A 23,019-nucleotide genomic window follows, 5' to 3' on the forward strand; every position below is an offset into this window, starting at 1 on the left:
TGGCATCACTTCTCCACACATGCATGTGTGATATATTAATCAATAGTAAGAACATCTAGCTCCACAAGCATGTGTGTGTGTGTGTGTGTGTGTAAAACATTTTCTTTCTTTTAGCTCCGTTAATATTGAGAGCATGTTATTGTTACCCACAGACTCTACTATGCAGTGGGATACTAGAAAGTATTTCTCCTATAACTTCATATATACCAGCCAGTTTTGCCTTGTTCTTCATCCCCAGCCCTGAGCCTTAGGTAGCCACTATCTTGGTCTTAATTTTTACAAAATTTTTAGATTCCACATGTACGTAAAATCATTCATGACTTTCTCTGCCTGGTTTATTTCATTTAATGTGTTTTATAGGTCCAGCCATGTTTTCACAAATGACCAGATTTGACCTTATTAAATGGCTAAATAGTATCTCATCCAGTCCAGGCATCATCTTTCCTTATCAATTCATCTTTTGGTGGGTAACTGGGTTGTTTCCACTTACTGAGTTCTGTTGTGATAACACAAGAGCACAGAATATCTCTTGTCAAGCATGTCAAATGTGAAATTGCTAAATATATTATTTGAGACAAATGACATGGAATAAAAATTCTAGTGGGGTAAAGTGCAGATAGATAATCAGGACAGACTAATTTTCCTTAAAATTGAGTGTATGAAAAAAAAAAACACATGAAAAAGTCCAGCAGATGGGATATCTGGAAAAATCTGTGTTGGACAGACTACGGGCAACTGATATCATATTCATAGATGAGGTGAGAAAGAACATATTGAAAAGGTCTGGAAAGATGGGCCAGTGGTTAAGAACACTGCCTGCTCTTTCAAAGGGCTCAGGCTCGATATCCAGTAGCCACACGGTAGCTCACAACTGCCTGTAACTCTACTTCCAGGGAGCTCCAATGGCCTCTTCTGGTCGATTGGACAGAACATAGGCATGAGTCCTGCACATAATGCCATAGATGCGTATGAAGGCAAAACACGCATACACATACAAATAAAAATTAATTTAAATTTAAATATTTTCTGAGCAAGCACATTGAAAGTTGAAATTGCATGGCAATTTCACATGGGATGGGGAGGAAGAAAACCAGTGAAGAATCGGGAAAAGCCAAAAAAGTTATTACCCAGGACAAAGACAGGATGGCAAAGAAGAAAACAATTCCGATGGAGAGCTGGCCAAATGAGTCAACTATTGCAGAGATCTCAAGGAAGCTAAGCTTCAAAGAACCGCCTCTGGAACCAGTCACACCTGGTGACATTAGTGAGAAAAGCTCACAGGATGCCGAGGGGATCAGAAACTCCACATAGTTTGAGAACGGTGTAAGAAAGGAGACTGAAGAGACCAGACCATACTTATCTTCATAAAGAAGTTCATATGGAAGAGCTGGAGTGCAGGAAGAATGCAATGTGCTTGAGAAGGGGGGTACTAACTTATAAATATTACTTCCATTATTCTTCAATTGCTTCAAATATTAGCAGAAATAGTTTAGTACTATACCATTTGTATATTGTTGAAGAGTAGGGCAGAGCTTTTTGGTCATCCCGCTCCCCCCACCAGCAGGACTGCCTTGCCAGGCCACAGGGAAATAGGACTTGTTCAGTCCTGATGTGATTTGATTTTTTTTTTTTTTTTTGTGCAGATCCAATGCAGATTTATTATGCAATTAAAAACTTACATTTCCAAGTGAGCTGTTTTTTAAATCTGTATTAATGCCTTTCTGGGGCCGCCGATGCGGCTCGGTGCCAGGGTGCTTGCAGAGCACACACAAAATCTTAGGTTCGACTCCTAGCCCAGCATGAACCTGGCATGTTGTCCCAGCACTGGGGAGGGAGATGTGAGGAGAATTAGGAATTCAAGGCCATCCTTGTCTACATGCAAGTTCAAGGCCAGCCTGGGCTCCAGGAAACCCCGTGTCAAGCGAACCATGTACAGTGCTTCCCTGCAGCTGCGGATACGTGTGTTGTAGGAGAGCCGCTCGCCCAGAAGCTACTTTGCGCAAACCTGGAAGGTGAAGTTCCTGTCTCCCAAATGTCAAAGAGCAACCAAGTTTTCTTTTAAGTGACCCAAGATGTGATTTGATAAGCTAGAGTGAACGGAAGTGGGCTACCCTTTTCTGAGAAATGTGGGGGAGGGGGGTTGTGGGTGGGACTGGGAGGAGAAAAGGAATAGGGTTAGGATCAGGATGTAAAGTTATGAATTAATTAACTAATTAATTAATTAAAAGGAAATAAAAGTAGGGCAGAAGGCAGATGGTCCATTTTATTCTTTAAAATATAAAGCAAATAGACCAGAAAAGATCAGTGACCATTGCTTTCTAACCCCAAATTCTTATTTGGTGCAATGAAATGAGAAAAAAAATCACATGTTGGGCCTTTCCCTAAGGAAGGCATGGCTTGTCTGTCCTCACAAATGTGGCTATTTGATACTCTGTGTCCAAAAATCAACTGCGTACTAGTATCGTTGTCAAAACAGCAAAGAGGAATAACTGTACTAGTGGGAATAAGTCGTTAGAGAAAATGGGTTACCTTAGTGTCATCAAGTCTCTGAATTAAATTCATATTCATCTTTAGATTCACTGTCCACTGACAACATTGAAAAGATAATGGTATCCTGACGAGAGAGGCCCCAGGAGGCAGAAGAAGCTAGAAAGCGTAAGAGTTCCTGGGCTCTGCCAGGGAGGACCCAGAGAAAAGCCAGAGCAACCTTGCTGGGAGGAGGTATTCTGCCCTGGCCTTTCTTACAGCACGGTAAGTAATGCAGTCAAGAAAGAGGCAGCAAGCCCATCTCAGAAAGCAAACAAACCAAACCATAAAGGAAACCTCCCATGGTCTTTGAATTGGATAATACTTGATTATCTTCAGCTTTCTTTCATTACTTCTTTTTCATGCTCCCACATCTTATCCTACCTTGCATCATCTGTTCCAATTTTAAAAGTAAACCTTCTTTTAGTGTAATGTCCCTCTTCTATATGAATAATGTAAATCTAATGCATTCGAAGCACTAAATCAGTAAGGCAGATGGTGTGGAAGAGTGATGAGGCGGTGATGTCCCTGGACCAGGATGGAGAAGCAGGTTAGAAAGAATCTTGAAGGCAGGAGAGATGCCTCGGTGGTTAAGAGCACTAGCTGCTCTTGCAGAGGACCTGGGTTCAGTCCATAACCTCTTACACAGTGCCTAATAAACACATATAACTCCAGTTCTGGGGTATGCGGGCCGTATTCTGGCCTTCTTAGGCACTGCACACAAGTGGTGCACAGACATACATGCAAACACACCATACACATAACATAAATCTTTAAGGAAGGAAGGAAGAGCCATGAAGATGATGCCACAACAGCCAAACTATGGTCCAGGACTGCATTTTTTTTAAAAACAAGCATAAATACAGTACAGACTCTCAGGAAATTAATCTAAAAGCAGATGTGTAGAATCCATCAGAAAATCAAGGCACGAGAAATAGGAGATCAGATAAGATTTCTAGAATCAAAGAGAAGATAAAGCCTGTATTCAATTAGTAGCTGAACTTCCGCCAGTCCTTAGGATGCCTTCGTGCAAAGGAAATGAACATGTGTTTGATGTGGCTTGGCATGACTGGTCACTCTGGCTGGCTGCTGCCTCTGCAGTGCGTGACCTGGAGTTCTACCTGGTGGTAGAAAGCAAAGCTGGTATCTGATTATACATAGTGCAGAGAAATTTAAATGTGGGAATTCCTGATTCTGCTTAAGACACAGTTCTGTTATAGATGGAGAGAAAGAGAAGTATACACCTGAGAGAGCCACCCTGTAGACCAAGCCACACAGAACACCAGCATTCTTGACTGCCCCAAAAGTCTTCCTTTGACTGAGTCATTAAATATTTTTTTTTTAGTTTTAAAAAGCCCCCACATCTTCACTCTAAGTAAAAATTGTTTGACATGAGTGTTGCAAATGCGTAAGATACTGTAAGTCACCAGAGTAAATGAAGTCACATTTTAGCTCCAAAGATATAGCTAATTGAGGACAAAGAGAGAACGTTGTTACCTTAGGACCCTGTTCACCTTGTTGGCCTTTCGGTCCTCGGAGTCCTGGACCACCCTGGCAAACAGATGTTAAGTATTAACTCAAAGGCAGTCTAAAGAATACTTCATTCATCTTCTTCATACTATGGATTAGGTCATCTATTTTATATGAAGCCCACACATTGTGTACTAGTAATCTTCATCATGATCTTCACTGGAAACTCCCCCACCCAGTTCGGCCCCTTCCTGAAGATCATTTTCATAACCTCAGAAAAATCTTTGCTCCAGATCCTTTAACCTGAAGATGTCCTTGTACTGTGTGTTTATTTAGAACTTATATAATGCTACTTTTGTTAACATATAAAAAAGAACAAAATAATCAATTGGCATAGATTTATGTGTGTTTATACCAAAACTTCATAAAGTAGTCAATAAAAAAAGCAACAATTCAACTCGATTATTTACAAAGAAATAGAAATAATAAGTAGTGTTCTGAAATTCCAATCATTTGCATTCTTTCCCAAGACATTTTGACATATTAATGTAATAACTGTACTATTTTAGTGGCGCTTTTCTTATTAGGCATAATATGTGCTACAAAATAAATATGTGAGTATATTCTTTAGTATTGGCTCATGTTTGTAAAGACATTCTAAAACACATGTGTGCATAATGACTAATGCATTTAAATAAATATTTGTAAAAGCAAGAAATATGCTAAAACACTAGATTACCTTAAAAATATTCAGTATTGATAATGTTATTCAATTTACTTAGGTTTTGCCTTCACTAAAGGCTGCACAGCAAAAATATGCTCTACGATAAGCAGGAAGGTGAATGGTATTAGTGTGGGCCATGAGACACCAGACGTTTTTCCTTCTGTTGAGCAAAAGAACTGAAGATCACTGAAAACTGAGTTAAGACTCTCCCTGTGCAATTCCAATTTATTCATGGGGTGTGCAGCTTTACTTGAAAAATGACTAGACAGTCTCAACAGGACACATATAACATTCTATACAGAGTGGCAGCAGGGGATGTGCCAGTCTTACAGTACAGCAGAGGCCCAAAGTCTGAAACCCACACTGAAAATAAACCACAGTGGCTTAAGGGAGGAGATATATAAAGCAATGGGAGACAGATGACATGGTAGGAAGAGGATCGTCTTGTAGACCTGTCTATGTTTACTTAGCATTAATTGGCTGATGGCCTTCTAGTCCAGTAGGCAGCACATGTTAGACCCCAGAATGATGGTGTTAATGTTACTGAAGAACACTCAAGGATGAGCTGGCAAGACTTACTGGGGGGCCGGCTGGTCCTAGAGCCACTTCATTGGTTGCTGAGCAAGCGCAGGAACGTGGAAGATCAGGGCAGGACTCTTCATCCCGCTAAGTAGTGAGGAAAAGCATAATTGTTAGCGAGACAGTTACATAAATTGCTTTACTAGCTCCAAGAAAATACCTTAGGAGACATTTTAAAGTTTTAAGAGAACATTATGGTTCCCAACCATGTCTCTCAGTAAAAAAACAGCAGCCTGGGTGCACCTGGATCACCAATTATCACAGCTTTAGAGGGTTTGCTGAAACTAGCTTAGAACCAGCAAAGTCAGAGCAGTGGAGAATTTTTGGCTTCTATTTAATTCAAATAGCAGAGCTCCTTGAGCTAAAATCCCTAACCACTGTCGTTATGCTACATTGTTTTTCTGTTTTAAAAAATAAAAGAAAACTCACTAAAAGGCTCAGTCAAAACTACTACATATGGATTAAAATAGAGAATTAAAACTGTTTAAGCACATCTGTGGCCTGGGACAAGTCTATCCGCTTCGGTAGCTGAAACTAAGAAAACACAATGGGCCTGAAGCTTTGGGGTGGACTCCCCTCTCCACTCTCAGGACATCTACTGACTTGAGGTGTTAGAGGATGGTTGGTAATGTCCAGCTGACGGAATCCAAGAGCAAGGTGGAGTGCCTGTTAACAGCCTTGTGCAATTTCTAATATCCCATTTGGAGCAGATGCCAAAACAACCTCAGCACTGAGAAAGGAGACTACAGGACTTCAGAGAGTGCCTCAGTCTGTCAAACAGATGAAAAGGGGCTTCGTTATTTAAGAGCTCACAGGCTAGTGAGGTTAGATAGATCAGGGCACAGGCAATAAGTAGGAAAGTCTCTAGAATATTTAAAAACAAAGTCCCTAAATAGTTGAACAAATGGCGTATGTTCCCTTCTTGGCCCTTTCTTTAAATGGTGGACAATAAGGAAACAGTTCCATTCAAATCTCCTGCTGACATATCTTATCTCTAATGCTTGATCAGCTAAATTAAAATATAAATTTAAGTATTCCGAAAGATCTCCCAAATGAATTGGGCACAGGGCATCCTGTTTCAAATCCTAATGATCTGTCTTCCTGGTACATAATTTATAAGCCTTCAGTGAATAAAGCAAGGAGAAAAGTAATGAAAAGGGCCTAGAACCTTCCTAGAATGGTGGCTGCTGCATTTTCTTCTTGATGCAGCATGAGATTCTGTTTCCTCTTGCATTTCTTCACCTACCTTCTTTTAAGGATAGCAGTAAAACATCTTATTTAATTCACCACTAGTTTAGAAACTTATTTTGGTGAAAAACAAATGAGTTACTTGCTTCCTCAAACAGGTTCCCAAGAATTTACCACCTGCAATAAATGTCTTAATCTGGTTCTAAAATAAAATTCCCTGGATTTCATGAAGACTTGACTATGCTCACTATATGGATTTAATTATTAAGACATGCCACATCCATCCACAGCTGAGGCTCCTATTCAAGCTTGCTTTCCATGAGGAGCCTAAGATATCAATCTCCTTTTCTGTTTATATGTAGACACATAGATATGACTTTATGAGAGAATAATGAGGAATGCTTAGTTTTCTGGTAGTGTCAAATAGGACAATAGCCAAATGACTAAAGTTCCAAATTTGTGTGACAGGATAGCATGAGGCAGTCTATTAAATATTTATTGATAATGTGAATGTTTTAAAAATTCAAGGAAAACACAGGAGCATTTGGCATCCACTGGACTTCATGTAAATTACTAGCTCAGAGTTTCATCCTGGACATGGTGGTGCTACAAATCCCAGGACTGGGAGGTAGAGGCAGGAGGGTCAGAGTTCAAGGTCATCCTGTTGTTCTAGTTTCATCTGCTGTTGGGATAAAACACTCTGGGAAAACCAACTTAAGGGAGGAAGGGGCTGTCAGCTGACATCGAAAGAAGTCAAAGCAGAAACTTGACTCAGAAACTATGAAGGAACTCTGCCCCTTGGCTCATTCATAGGCCCATGCTTAGATAGTTTTCTTACACAGTCAAGCTTGCTGCCTGGGGACAGGACTGCCTATATGAGGTGTGTTATCCCACAATTAACAGGCAAGACAATTCCCAATAGAGATGCCCACAGCCTAATCTTCAGTAGATGGTTTTCTCTTTAAGGAGACTCTAGGCTTTGTCAAATTGACAATCAAAGCTAAATAGGACACTGGCTGTATAGTTAGTTTGAGTTCAGCATGGATGACATGATACCCTTCTCACAAAACAAAAGGTATAAACAAAAAACACTCTACTAAGTCAAAAGCATATTTTGAAACATCTTTTTGATGTTCTCTCTTAGCAATCCTAGTTTTCCAGCAGTTGCTATGATGGAAAGCAAGACCATGGGCAAGTCAGTGTGCAAAAGGAAGTGAGGAACAGGCTTAGTCTGGTGTCAAGGTAGGGCAACAGTGCCATGCTCAATAGGCACTTTTCTTTCGATATCTGCATACCATTTTTCTGTGGCCACTGAGCTGTAAGGATAAGCAAGAGGCTTACAACTAAACATTTGTAAATGGAACTTTAAAGTATTTCCTTTGACCTAAGAAGCTTTGTGAAGCAGGAACAGTGGAAGCACCTGAAGTACATGTCAGTAACATCTGTGGTACACAGTTCAAACCACATGAGATCACACATGATGGCCTCATTGTTTCTCCTTCTCTGTCTCTTTATTAAACCTTCCTACCTTAAGTATCATCACAAAAGGAATTGCCTGCGATATGAATGTTGAGAAACAGGCTCTCATTTGCCAAGGTAAAAATAATATTTCAATTTCAATAGAGATGAAAGAATTCTTACCAGGCCGGGAAGCTCACAGCATCTGTCTTTACCGGCCCATGATGTAGAACAAACAATATCAAACATCTGTAACTGGAACTAATTCAAAAAGATAATCACCAGTCAGTAAGGGGGATACAGACAAAACATGTTCGTAGCTATAATTATTTCGTCAGAGATAAGATACCAATATATTTATAACATTCCAGTGAATAAACTTAAAAGTAAACTTAAACTGGCTTTGCTCCTGAACCACACACCATGATCGTCTAACATGCTGTCTGTAGTTGTTCCATCTACTGTCTAAATCCCCCCTCCCTGTCTTTCCTTCCCCTCCTCAGATCTACCTGCAATAAGCTCGTTTCTGTGGTCAAAGCCTTCCTTGGAAGCCCCTCATGACTCCTGCCAGACGTTCTGCTATCATAAAGCTCTAGACGACCGATACAGATCGCTTCTCACCCATTCCTCAGTCATTTCCATTACCGTTGACTTAAATTCTACAGTGTAAGGGGAACGGCTCGTCTGAGTCACTCAGCGCAGTATCTACACAAATAAACATGCAGAGCAGCTGAGGAATGAAGCCAGTTCATTCCTTTGTGCCACCATTTCCACTGTAAGCAAGATGCTGTAAAGCCTCTTCTGAGACAATGGTGAACACAGGAAACCAAACAGTCCTGCTGGAAGAACGTATAAGGAATGGTAGACTTCCCTACAAATACTGTACTTAATAAGGCGCCAGGACAGAGTCACAATGAGTACCATGGGTGCATGGACCTGGTGTATTTTCATTTTAGTAATGTGTCACATGGTAAATGCTTAGTCTTGTTTCACTCACATATGTTGATAATAATTCAAGGTACAAGGTGAAATATACAGATATTATCTTTATAACATTATGAGGGCTAACACTAACTTAATGACCTAATTATTTTTTACTTATTTCTTCTGTATAATTTGAAATATTGAAGCATGTTATCAATCAAAGGAATGGGAAGATGGTATATTTTCATTTAATCTGCAACCATCCCTCAGCAAGCAATGCTTTCTATAAGGGATACCATACAACAAAATAATGATAAAGAAAACTAAAAAATTAAACATTTCCAAAAGTGTGCGCATCAGACTTATGTAAATGTAAAATACAAGAAATAATTCAGAGAGCACAAACACTGGAGCCAATGGCGCTAGGGTGCTGAGAGCAGTCCTGAGTCCAGCCCTGGTGAGCTAAGTTGTTTTGAAGAAATTATTTCCTGTTTCAAATGCTCGTTCTCCTCATCTGTAAAAGTGTGTGCTGACATAGTTGAGCACCACTACTCTGACTGCACGAAGCTCTCTGAGTGTTGAGATGAAAATTCTACATCTGGCCTTGCTTGGGTGGTTTTTTTGTAAAATGTGGGCAGCTTTTACATTAACACTTTGTAATTTCTCCAAATAGAATACTTAGCCAGTTACAAATGCACAATTTGTCTGGGTGTAGCTTGAAAGGCAAGTCATTTGGGGTCAAGTGTTAGCAAGAAAATAAGATGTCTAAAGGTCCCATTGAATATGTGCGAAAGGTGCACACAAAACATAACTAGCTCTAGTGTGTAGACCTGGATCCCGTCTTCAAGATTCCTCATCGTGTATATTTGACTTTTCCAGATTTCAAATTCTGTGGTTCCACAGATTTCAGGAAAGAGAAGCTCAGTTCTATTAGCAGCTCATGCTTGTTGTAAAGATCAAATGAGTTAATATGAAAAGAGTAATAGACCAGTGTCTGAAACACACCTGCAATTAACAGTAAATATCACTTTAAAGTTCAATGCACGACTCTCTCATAGTTTACTTTTAAAGCATCAAAGCCAAAACCATAGAATCAAAGTGAAAGTGACAGTAGCAAGGAAAGATACAGAATAGTTTTCTTCTAAATTATTATTTATTTTGACCACTTTGAAAAATGTCAGTGGGGGAAAAAAACAATATTTACCAACAAGTTTTGAAAATTATCTCTGTGCTGGGTATTATTCTAAGCACTATATGTCTTTCCGTTTTTCTGAGATGATCACCGTGTAGCAAGCACAGAGATGATCATGTCCATTCTGCAGTCCAGGTTGGTAGGACCCAAACTGAGAAAGCATAAGTCATTGAAGTACATCATGAAAGCTCAATTCCAGTTGAGATTTGAACAGCACAACCAACGTGTGGTCTAAAGCAGTGTGGTTTATTTAGTAATAAATGGATCTTTGAGTTAAATGCTTAAAATGACTTTCTAATGCTATTCCATTTGAGAACATTTATTCAATGGGTCTCATTATGAATAGCAAGCATCAGCTATAGTCAGCTCTGTCTGGAAATCTTCTGGGCATTAAGAAATTTAACATTCCTGGATAAAGCCCTCATGTTCAAATATTTTACTGAGTGGAAAGATTGACTTAAAGCAAAAGCCCTTCACCACCTCCACTATACATCAAGCCTTCTTGAACTTTTTCCAAAAAACATTCAACGCTCGGGCACCTGTAGCTGCATAATGTCTACATGTAAACCTTTGCCCAGCCCTCTGCCCTGTGGAGGGATTAGGATTTGTATGAACTCAGTTTATCTACTGAAGGGATCAAATGTCCACAAAGTATTTAATGGGGCCAATACTATCATTTGAGGAATGCCACTGTGTGGGCTGCCTTTTCTTTTGCAAGTTAAATGGATGGGATCAACAGCTTTTTCTTTGAGTACAACAAATTTATTCACAGTTGTTTTGGCTCTGTGATAGCTTAGATTTCTTAGCCTGTACTTAAGACTTCTCTCCCAAGGCACATTTCTACAGACGGATTTAAAAAAAAAAAACAGCAACAACAAATTAAAAAAAAAAAAAGACTCCTGCTTTTATTCCGAAAGCAATGGCATATGTAGCTATATAATGGCACAGCAGGTAGCACAGCGATGTTATGTCAAAGCATCTCATACTTGAGAGCCTTGGAATACAAAACATCATGGTTCAAAAGAAGTTATAACTCAGGCGGTTAGTACAAGAGACAGCCTTCTTCTGCTGAGCCAAAAACTATTTAAAAAAATGGATTTTTAAAACACAAGGAAAGACATGTTACTTTTTACATTAACACTTTCTAATTTCTCCAAATAGAATACTTAGCCAGTTACAAATGCACATTTTTCATCACTGGACATTTTGTCTGGGTGTTGTTCAAAAGGCAAGTCATTTGGGGTCAAGTGTTAGCAAGAAAATAAGATTAAAATATTTTTCGGCAGTTGAATCATTTTGATCTATGAATGGGAATTTCAAAATTCTCTTGGCTCCACTTTGCACTCAGTACCAGACTTTCTCCTCTATTTTTTCTTGAATATAAGAGCATTTATGTAGTTGTATAAATCAAAAGCTTTCTGTGTATAAGATCACTCCATAGATAGAGCCTCGCGGACCTAAGCCTTCTTCCATTTCTCATGAATGTCCAACTTCTCCTTGACTTCATTAACAAAGCAAGAAGTATTTGGTATTTGCTGTGGTAGAGCTTTGGCTTGCTTTTAATTTATTAAATTTTAGGAAAACATGAGTGTTCTAATTCAATTGAGACATTAAAGTTAACAATTTTTATGCCTGTTGGTAGAAATTTAAATGTTTGTGTATAGAAATATTTTGAGGGTAAGTTTTGACCACAATTATTTGCAAGCTTGTAACTGAAATAGTAAGTCTTTGAAACTGTGACAGAACAGATGGGCACATGGTCACCAGATCAGATTTGACGTCCTTCCCTGCTGCCTTAAGGTCTACAGAGTCAGTCTGGTCTATTGGAAGACAACACTGGATTTCCAACGGTAGCAAGATAGAGCCTCATACCTCAATTTCTTCAGGTGTTGTTGTTGTTAATGAGAGCTCTCATTAACTTCTTCAAGCCTACATTTTACCACCAATAAAGTGAACAACATGAATATCTCTTCTTATAGCTTTAGAATATTTAATTGATATTTTGGAGGGAGTACATATTTCCTAGACCATAGCAGTCATATGTATTAGCTACTGTTATAATTTATGGATTTAAAGAAGCAAAACATGGAAAATTTTTTAAAATTTAGGACCTACTTTCTTAATGTCAGGTGTTTTTGTTTTATTTTGTTTTAGTTCTTTATATATTTCAGGTATTAGCCCACTATTAAAAGTATAGTTGGTAAAAAAAATCTTTCCCCATTCTGGAGTCTGCCACTTTGTCCAGATGATGGTTTGTTTATAAATATGGTTTTTATGAGTTTTTGCTTTTGTCTCTCTGTCTCTGCCTCTGTCTCTCTGTCTCTCTGTCTCTGCCTCTGTCTCTCTCTCTGTCTCTCTCACTCTCTGTCTCTCTGTCTCTCTCTCTTTCTCTCTCTCTCTCGTGTGTGTGTGTGTGTGTGTGTGCGCGCGTGCGTGCGCACGTGCACATGCATGTGTGTGCACGCATCTGTATGTGTTTCTTAATCTTTGGCCCTTTTTTCTTTATATGTTCAAATGAGTAACTTTTATTAGCCGTGTATTTGAGTGCCCCCATTCTCCTTAACCATCACCCCATCTTAGCAAAAAAAAAGTGTTCCACAGTCAGTAAATTCTGTTTTCCCTTTTGGTTACTCTTTCTTTCTCTTCCTGGAATTAAGCCAATAGTGTAATTTTATCTTTGTATTTATGGGTTGTCTGTTTGTAGGCTAGTTAGAAAAACATTTTCTTTCTGAGAACTGTAGGTAGGCTCTCTCTCTTTAAAATATGTGTTCTTTGGTTTGCCTTATCCTGGTTTGTTTGTCTTTGTTTTTTCTTATTTTATTATTGATATTTTTGAATGCTTGTTTGTATTCTAATGGGTAAGAGAAAGAAAGGCTATGGATATGGGTGGGTGAAGAAAGACGGAGGTTGGGAGCTGGGCAACTGTGATCAGAGTATGTGTGTGAAGGGAAGCCTGTTCTCAATAGAGAAGAAAATTAACATTTGGCTAGTGAACATCAGCTGGTCTCATGCTGAATTCTACACCAAAAACTTTTACCTGGTGTATAAAATTATAGGTGGCTTCTTGGCATATTTCTCTTTTATTTAAATAGCAGGAGGCTGAACAAATGCCAACTGAATAACTGCCTAAGTATTAGATTCAGAGAGCAGAAAAAACGACTTTAAGAAACATAGTCCCATGCCAGAACCTCCAACTTTAAAAAAATAAAAAATAAAAAAAAAATTAAAAATTAACAAACCTCTGAGGAAGAAAGACTAGAAAGGAGAGGCAGCCACTTTTCTTTGCACATGTGTTTCGACAGCTAAGTTAAGCCTGCTTGTTAGTTCAGTCTCCTTAGGGACAGCCACCGCCCACAGAATCTTGCATTTCTGAGCCTGGGTTGTTTTTATTAGGAATGCAAGCAATTTCTATACAGTAGCTACTATAACTTTAAACTCTCTCTCCTTTGCTTGACCATGGCTTGAAAGGACACATTTTCTTTAGAAAGGGAAACGTAACAGTCCTCCAACACGCTGAACCAGGTGACGCTGACCTGTGAGCCTCTATTATAACTGTCCCTCCTGGACTTATCTGAACGGTGCCCACTACATCTTCCTTTTTACTGGTTGCCAGAGGAATACCAACACTGAGATGGATATTTTTTGAAACTGAAATCCAAAGGCCAGGATGTCTCTCATGTGGCCCTGATAGCATCAAGCTACGCCCCCTCCCAAAGCAAGGCTGACTACTCACTGCATTTTTTAAGATTTAACCTAATATTATCCATTTCAGCACAAGCAAATTCTTTAGTAAGTGGGAAGACTGAAAAATCTATTTAGGAGTCCTTCATAGATTTCTAGAATATAAGAGAAGCTACGGCTCTTTTTTTCTTAGTAGCCTTACAAAGAACTCTTTAGTTATTGGCATCTATAAATTCCCCTTTGTCTACTACTGGCTGCAAGCTGCCACAAAGGACCCACTGTTCAACTACATCGCTTTGGTATCCCAAAGTGAAAAATTATCATCAACATACCTAAGAGGGACAGGCACCTTTAGGTGTAGAAATCAATTTTTGATATTTTATTGGTTATGTATATGGAGCACATTGTTAACCATGGTGTAATTTGAGACACAATTATTATAATTGTTATTATAAATTTATATTTATAAAATACAAATAGGGGCAAGTAGGGTGTATATTAAGAGATTGCAGTCCAAGCCATATATAGGGTATACCACAGATAACATCTTTTGAGGAAAGAAATTGTGTAAATCAAATAGTCTGGAGCTAGGAATGTAGCTCAGTCAGGGGTCCTACGTTCAAGCCTCAGAATCAAAAACAAAACCCTATGTGTGAGATTATAATCCATTTCTATTCTCATTCTTTCAAGTGTACTTTGGCACTTATTCTGCTTGTAAGAATGTGTCAGACACTGTGATGATTTTTTTTAAAGAAGCCCATGCTGTCATTTCTATTTCATGGACTTTATAGTCTCTCCAAAGATGTAAAATATGAATAAATAAAAAACAAAAATATGTGACAGTCAGCAATCAGATTGTAAATGAATATTTAGTTGTCTGTAAAAGGTGAGATGGAAGATGAAAAATTCATTGTTGTGAATATTTTCATCACTAAGTAATATAATACAGCTGGTCACCTTTGAGTACTACTGTCAGGGACTTTAGATGCACCATGCCTAAACTTAAGAAGATTAAAACACTACTAAATGATTTGGGCCCAGAGTCCCCCTCCCTTCTTTTAAATTCATCCTTGCATTTATTGATCCAGCATATCCTTAATTTCCTAATTCTTTAGTTTTACATTCTCTTGGAAACAGTGTCTGGTGTTACATACAGGATAAATGCAGATAAGAGCAGTCACAGTACTTTTGGAGAAATCAAATGCAACTAGTTTTAGAATGACTCAAATGAGAGAGTACTACTAATTAGCTTTGAGTGCATGCTGTTAAAACAAAATGCTGTATATACTATTCTTTATGTGGGCAGTGAGTGAAAGGAATGTGATTTATATGCCAATTGAAAGTCTCTAAGACTTAAGTTCCACTTTAATGATGTAAAAATGATTTTAGATATATTTTTACATAAGGAACTTCTAATAATTAAAAGGTTATTGATAGCAAAAAGTAGTTTAACAACATACAAGTCTAACTCAAATTAGAGGCAATATACCACTTTCCTGGATATAATGTTGAAAACTTGGTATGGATTTTTATTTTCTTGCATAAATTTATACCTGAAGAGTTTTGAATTCTACTAACAAGCCACTTATGTCACAAATAAGATGCTGAATATAATAATATTAAAATATTAAATGTATCTAGATAATTAGCTAGCCTAGTACCTGAAGCAGTCAATTTATAATGGATGGAAGCCTACTGCCTTGAACATCTATGTTAGCTTAAAGAGTCATCACCTATCTATCATCTAGCTATCAATTACCTATAATCTACCTATCAATTATCTATCATCTATCAACTTACCCATCTAATGTTATCTTCTATTATCTATCATCTATCTATCTATCTATGCATTTATCCATGTATCCATCAATCCCTCCCTTGAAAAAAGCTAAATATGTATTAAAGGAATGTTTCCTGTAACAGACACACAGTTTCACTTCTTTATCTACTTACTGGTGCAGAGTTTCCATTTGGTCCTCTTGATCTGACCATTCTCCCTAGTACTTCCACACCATCCGAGGTGATATTTGCCGATGCATTTATTGCCTTCTGGCCCACTTCCTTACAGTCAACAACCACTTTAGCCAAAGTCTTGCTGATAACAACATGGAGCTATGTAAAGTAAAAGATGTTTTAGGAAGTCCTTTAGGGGAGAAGGATCAACCAACTCGTGTAATTGTCTGACTCATCATTAAGTAGAGAAAGGAAGAATTCTGTCTCTGTGTACATTTTCTGTGACTGTTCAACATTCAAGAATCATCTCTTAAAAAACTTTATTTTGACATGACTTTGAAAGAGCTACCTTTTTCATTTTTTATTGTTTCTTTTTTAACCTATACATTTACATTATTACACATGAATAAAATAAACTACATACAGCAGGAAGAACCCCGAGACAACCAGGGATTATGTAAATGTTACATTCATAGTGACTTGGCTATTTGCATTTGGCAAACTTGGAGTAAACATCTTTCCTATCTTGTTGGGTATAAGTTTTTGAATGAAAATCAATATCTATCATATCTCATCTTCAACTGACCAGAGAGACCAGCAATCCTTTCTAAGTATGAGTGTGTGTGTGTACTGTGTGTACTGTGTGTATTGTGTGTATGTGTGTGTGTACACATGTTCACTAACATATGTATAGAGGTCAGAGAACAATTCTGTGGTGTTGGTTTTCTCCGGCCATCTTTCACATGGGTCCCAGGGATGAATCTCAGGTCACTGAGCCTGCAGTTCCTGATGCTAAGTGTATTTACCCACTAAGCTATGTCACTATAATGACCAGCAATCTTTACTATATTACACATTACATGTTATATTATGTAATGTAGCAAATGAGCACTGGTTGATTAATAATGTGTTGCTTTCTCCTCAAAGGGGGTTTCAGGGCCAAATCTGTCAATATCTCCTGTGAGAGCCTGCTAGGAATGCATATTTCAGTATCTCATCTCAAACCTACTAGCTCAGAATCATGGCTGTCATTATCACATCCCAAAAGAAGTACTTCTTACTCCATTTAAACTCTGAAACCAAAAGCTCCATGAATTTTATGAAATGTATTTCTGAGCCAGGTGTGGGTGGAGAATGCCTTTAATCCCAGCACTTGGGAGGCAGAGAGGCAGGTGGATCTCTATGAGTTTGAGGCCAGCCTGGTCTACAAAGTGAGTTCCCGGACAGTCAGAGCTATGCAGAAAGATCCTGTCTCAAAAAACAAAACAAAACAAAACAAAGCACACACACACACACACACACACTCCACATACTTCTGTTTTCCCTCCCTCCAACAGAAAATAGAATCAATAATTACATCACAGGAACCCTCACCAACCTTGTGAAAGCTTCCATAGAACATCTTTCTGATGTCAGGTCCTTCAAAAGTAACAGTTTGAAAATCGCCAGTGTAGTCATAGCTGAAATAAGTTAGAGTTTTTCCACCATCTAGTCAAATAAAGAAAAGCCAAAATATCTTAGAAATAATCGAAGTGGGTGAATAGCTTGCTCTTAAAACTCAACTGGACAGAAAATAGTGGATCCACTGTTTGGAAACCATTTCTAAAACCAAATAATGGGATGAGACACTGAAGAGCCCCCAGTTTGTTACAAGCTTTCGGGTGGCTACCACAGGGACTAAATGACAAGTGATGCTGGGGAGACCAGAAACATGTATGTGTCCTTCCCTTACACTGCTTTGCCTCAGCTCTTCTCCATGCCTCCTACTGGCCGACGCCATCAAAGCTTAGAGTAGAAGAAGATAATGAGAGAGGGTGCTATCAATAAATATTAGCAAAGAAAAACTAGGCACTTTGTCTTACTAGCCCACCACAAACACCAGCTTTCCCAGGACATATGTAAAGCAAGGAGTAAACAGATGTCTCCTTTATTATGAACAGACAAACAAAAGCTTCTTAATGTTTAGTCCTTTGTCTTACGAGGAATATTTAATTATTAAAAACAAAAATACTCAAAAAATACTCTTTTCTCAACAGCTCTTTCTTAGAATAAAATTTAATTTCTACTTTACTTTTAAGTAGAATATTCTAGTTTCCTTTCTGTAATGAAACACTCTGACCAAGAGCAATCAAGGGGAGCAAAAAGCTTACTTAAGCTGACAGGTCACAAGTCTATCTCTGAACTCAAGGCAAGGACCCAAAGGCCAAGCCTATTTGCTACTCCACACAACCAAACAGGCATAGCAGAAGCCATGGAAGATGCTGCTGGGTGGTTTATTAGCAGACTCATTTTATCCAGCTTTCTTTTATGTAGTATAGACCCATCTGCCTAGGCAAGGTGCCGCCCACAATGGGCTGGACCTTCCAATATCAATTAACAGTCAAGACAGTTCTCCACAATCTAATTTGGGCAGTTCCTTATTTGAGATTCCATTCTCAAGTGACTCCACACTATGTCAAAGTGACAGTTAAAGCTAAATAGAACAAGCAGCAAACCAACTTAGTAATTCTAAGACTTCTTTACTTTTGAGCCTAGAGCATATATGGAATTAATGACTTGAGCCCTTTCAGTCTGCAGATTCTCTTTAGCTTCGATATCAAAGCAAAAGCTTTTCCTCTTACTATGTTGGTTGATTTCTATGTACTAAACCTTTCCTTTATTTCTTTTGGAAATAAGACCAAAAGTCTCTTTATCAAATGCTTGTCGGTAGGTAGTCACACCTTCTGGGTTTGGGTTTCTAGCTTCATTCTAATTCTGAGACCCAATAAACTCAGTGGCATGAATCAAAGACTGGGCATTATGTGCTACACTTCAGAGCAGGACAGGGCAAGCTTCCCTTGCTGGTACCTCCTCAATTTCTAACCTCCAAATCCTGTAGCTTCCCAGCATCTGGACAGATGTTCTTCTCTTCACTTTCTTGGCAATAAGAGCTTGGTGTCATGTATCACACACACACACATACACACACACATACACACACACACCTTCCAAATTTATATCTCTATCCAAGAATTTTTTCCAAATACAATTTTGCCAAATTGGCAGTCTGTGGAATAGCAAATGGGCATTTGTATTCGTAAAATCAATGTCCAATAAATGAACTTCTCATCCCACTTCTCCAAACAACTCTGTGCCCCCAATTTTGCTCTGCCTGAAGTCTTCACTCTAGTAGAAACTGGTTGTCTGGCTTCACCTTGCTCACCGTCCATGAAGAGCAATGGTTCTCAGCCTGTGAGTTGTGACCATCAGAAAACTCTTATTTCCAATGGCCTTAGGAATCCCCAACCATAAATTTATTTTTGTTTCTACTTCATAACTGTAATTTTGCTTCTGAGTGGTGAAATATTCCTAAGCCCATCTGAAATGTGTGTTTTCTAATGGCAGCAACTCACAGGTTGAGAACCACTTTGTGGTTAATTCTAGCACAGAGCAGGCATTCGGGGAACATTTCTTGAAAGAATATGCTAATCAGTGAACAAATCAATGATTTCATAATCTACCACGTGTTGTTTATACATTACATATGTTGCAACATGGCATGGCAAGATGGCACACCACATGCATAATCATGCATGCAGCACCTGCTACACACATAAAAATACTTACTGTCTAAAATGATCCCAACCAGTGGGTCAGAGTTTTTATTTAAAATCTCCCAAAGAGCAAACGGCTCCTGTGGCGTGTCGGGAAGGATCCGGAACACGAAACTCATCGTGTAGTCGGAAGGCAATCCTTCTGGATGCAGATATCTGATAGTGGGAAGAAAATAATGCCTTATTGTCTTTTTCTTGAAAAAGTTATCCTTTGACCATAAAGTAACATATTTCCACTATAGAGGCTTTGAAAAACAAGAGGAGATTGCTACCAATCTCCATCAGACTACTGATTTAGGCTGTCTGGCTCTCCAGCTTCCGGGAGTATGCTCCTGTTCCCTCCCGCCAATTCACTCTGGAGCGCTTGGATTACAGACTGATGCCACTGCATCCATTTTTTTTTTTTTCTCGTGGGTACCGGGTATCTGAATTCAGTTCATCATGGTTACATGACAAACGTAAGTATCAACTAAATCATCTCCCTGCCTCTAACTAGGGATTTGACCTCATGCCACTGGCTTCTCTGAGTTCTCACTTTGGGGTTGTTCAGAGGCTTAAGAGCTAGCATATGTCAGTGTTTAGAATAACATACGGGCCACTGTGTTGCTATGTCAGCATCAATTACTTTTACATGTCTTCACAGATGAAAATGAGCTAAACTCCAAATGGGATTATAGAATGGAGCTGAGGTTTTATGTTCATTTTTCAAAAAAGTTATGTCCTGTGTAAGGGTGTTTTGCCTGCGTATAGATCTGTGCAACACATGCCTGCCTAATGTGCAGAGAGGCCAGGAGAGGTCACCAGATCCCCTGGAAGTGGAGTTACAGATGGGTATGATCTGTTATGTGGGGGCTAGGAATTGAACCCAGGACCTCTGGAAGAACAGCTAGTGCTCTTAACTGCTGACTAAGCCATATTTTCACCCCTAGGGCTGTTTTTTAAACAAAGAACTATAAACATCATTTGCTCTAACCATCATAATAAATCTTACTACAAACTTTATAGTAAATTACAAACTGACATCATTTTTATATTGAGATATAATAAACATACAACTGACTTTAGCATCTCTCAAGGAAAACATACTTGGTCGGCTGGGAAACCAGGGCATCTTTGTGGATTTGATAGCACGGGAACAAATTGAAAGTGCCAGGTTCCATAGAGACTCCTTCCACTGCAGAAAAATCCTTTTCAACCAAACCAAACATTTCCATCATCTTAAACCCTAAGGTGGTGAGAGAGGGAGCATAAGAGCAAGCAGGAAATTTAAATTTTTAAAAATTTTCTACTAAATAATTTTAAAAAACAGACAGAGGGACCCAAAACAAGCATTAATCAACATTTGTATGTAAATGTTGTGATAATAATAGGGATTGTGTTGAATCTGTAGGTTATGTTTGTAGCCATTTTGACTATACTAATCCTATGGATCCATGAGCTTCGGAGACCTTTCATCTTCTGTTATCTTCTTCGATTTCATTTTTTAATGTCTTAAAGTTTTTATCACATAAATCTTTCACTTGCTTGGTTAGAGTTGCACCAAGATATTTTTTAAGGCCACTGGGAAAGATGTTGATTCTCTAATTTCTTTTTTAGTACAACTGTCATTTGCCTACAGGAAGGCTACTGATTTTTTTTTAGTTAACTTTGTATCCAGCTACTTTAATGGAAGTGTTTATCAGCTGCAGGAGCTTCCTGGTAGAATTTTTAGGATCACTTAATGTATGCAATAATATCATCTATAGATAAAGATACTTTGCCTTCTCCCTTCCTGTTTGTATACCCCCTGATCTCCTTAAGTGTTCAATAAGCAAGCTACGACCCTTATAACAGCCGAGGTTAGGTATAAAGCAAGGGACTAGGGGGTAGAAATGGGTCTCCCTGGGAATGAAAAATAGAATAGATAGTTATTGATAGAGGAGGGCAGGAATGGGAGGAGTGAATGGGGAGCAGGAGGAATAAAAGGGACAAGGGAGAGAACATGGAAAGAGTGAGCTAAAAGTAAGGGCCATCTGAGGAATGATAAGGAAACCTAACACAGTAGAAGCACCCTAAAATATAAAAATGTATGAAGGTGATCTAAATAAAACCAACAAACAACAGGGGGAGGGAGCCCCAAATAGACATCTTTTGTCACTGAAGGAAACATCCAATACTAGGAATGAATTACATCTAATTGAATTGTTGGCCAAAGGGGCCTCAGGGAAATCCCCTAAACAACCCAGACTATTGCCAAGGCTGTTGGTTGCTCTCTATAAACTGACAGTAAGGCCCTATTGTTGAAGGAAACACATAGATAACACAGGAAATGTGAAGAAGTCGAGCTGTTGCCTACCTGGAGTCTTAACCCCTATGGACTACAGTCCTTGGTACTGGAGCATATTCTTTATGCTACCAAAGAAGAAAGGTAAAAACCAACCCAGCTGCAAACTCTTTGGTCTATGGTGATGACCTGCCTGGAAGATGTGTTAGTTCAATAACAGTGCAAGGCTTGTGGGAGTAACCATCCAATATCTGACTGGATGTAAGGCTCACCCCATGAGATGGAACTCCTCATGTAGCCAACGATCTGAAACTAAATAGGCCAGGGACCTAGGAGAAAATGGAACACTCCCATTCTGCTAAAGGAACATGGCCATAAAATGACTCCTAATATTTATTCCCCTGTAGTCATAGATCAGTGACTTGCTTAGTCATTACCAAAGAAGCTTCCTCTGGCAATAGATAGAAACAATACAGAAAGCTGCAGCCAATATACAGAAAGTGAGAGACCATGGCATATGCAGTCTTAAGTGAGATATCTCCATCAAATACCTTCCTGTGTGGCTCAAGGAACCCATGAAAAAGGAGATAGAAAGAGTATAAAAGTCAGAGGGGATGGTGTACATCAAGGAAACAGGGCCTTCTAAACACAACAAAAACGCGCATATGAACTCAGAGTCTGTGGCACCACGCACAAAACCTACACATGGGTCAGCACCAGATAGGGTCACAGACCTATGAGAAATGAATACGGGCTTTAATGCCTAACCCAGAAGCTATCTCCAATTTTAACCACTGTGGAGTGAAATTTTTGTTTTCTCCAATGGAGTATCACTGGAGACACTCTCAAGGCCAGGCCCTAAGCTCAACATTATAAGCTAATACAAAATTAACTCATTGGCATCTCTGGAGGTTCTTTGTCTCATTTCTTGTCAGGGATCCTTTTTAGTACCTTACAAGTCCTTGGCATATATATTATGGCTTCTCTTTTTATGTTTTTATGAGATTCCTACATGCGCAAATGTGTGTATACTTATATCTAAATGTGTTTCTTGAACTTTTTCTTTGGCTTCTTTTCTGTTGTTTGTTTGTTTGTCTGTTTGGTCCTATTTTGTCTTATTTTTTCTAATTTGGTTTCATAATCACTTATTTTATTATCGTTGTTTAGATGCCTACTTGTTTTCTAATGAGAGACAGAGAAGGTGTGGATTTCAGATGAGAAGGGAGGAAGGAGGATCGTGAAGGAGTTGGGGATGGAAAACTATAATCAGAATATAATCATGTGAATAAATCTATTTTTCAATAAAAAAAATATAATGAAAACTGTGATGCTGCGTACCTGCTAGTTCCACTCCATCCTTCTGCACCATTGGGCAGGCTGAAAAACAAAGCAAGCAATATAAACTCCAGCTCATATTTCTTCAAAATACATGATTCCAGTGTTATGGGCACAGGAAATGAACATAACT

General features: G+C 38.7%; 1 protein-coding gene across 17 annotated transcripts in view; it reads right to left on the reverse strand.

Annotated features, from left to right (window-relative positions):
- Col14a1 (collagen type XIV alpha 1 chain) overlaps positions 1-23,019 on the reverse strand; it is a 243,533-nt gene that overhangs the window by 46,761 nt on the left and 173,753 nt on the right. For 5 of the 17 annotated variants that reach the window (XM_051159671.1, XM_051159656.1, XM_051159661.1 and 2 more), the window contains exons 30-37: positions 22,890-22,928; positions 20,375-20,513; positions 19,302-19,444; positions 17,074-17,183; positions 15,696-15,854; positions 8,129-8,206; positions 5,300-5,386; positions 4,024-4,077 (exon numbers count right to left, since the gene is read on the reverse strand). The exons of 5 other annotated variants lie outside the window; for them this stretch is intronic. In XM_051159671.1, coding sequence (XP_051015628.1) covers positions 4,024-4,077; positions 5,300-5,386; positions 8,129-8,206; positions 15,696-15,854; positions 17,074-17,183; positions 19,302-19,444; positions 20,375-20,513; positions 22,890-22,928 — 809 coding nt within the window. The remainder of the gene's footprint in view (positions 1-4,023; positions 4,078-5,299; positions 5,387-8,128; positions 8,207-15,695; positions 15,855-17,073; positions 17,184-19,301; positions 19,445-20,374; positions 20,514-22,889; positions 22,929-23,019) is intronic. 7 more of the 17 variants (XM_051159658.1, XM_051159657.1, XM_051159669.1 and 4 more) reach the window with 7 other exon arrangements.

Source organism: Acomys russatus, chromosome 17 (assembly GCF_903995435.1).
Source record: "Acomys russatus chromosome 17, mAcoRus1.1, whole genome shotgun sequence".
NCBI lineage: Eukaryota > Metazoa > Chordata > Mammalia > Rodentia > Muridae > Acomys > Acomys russatus.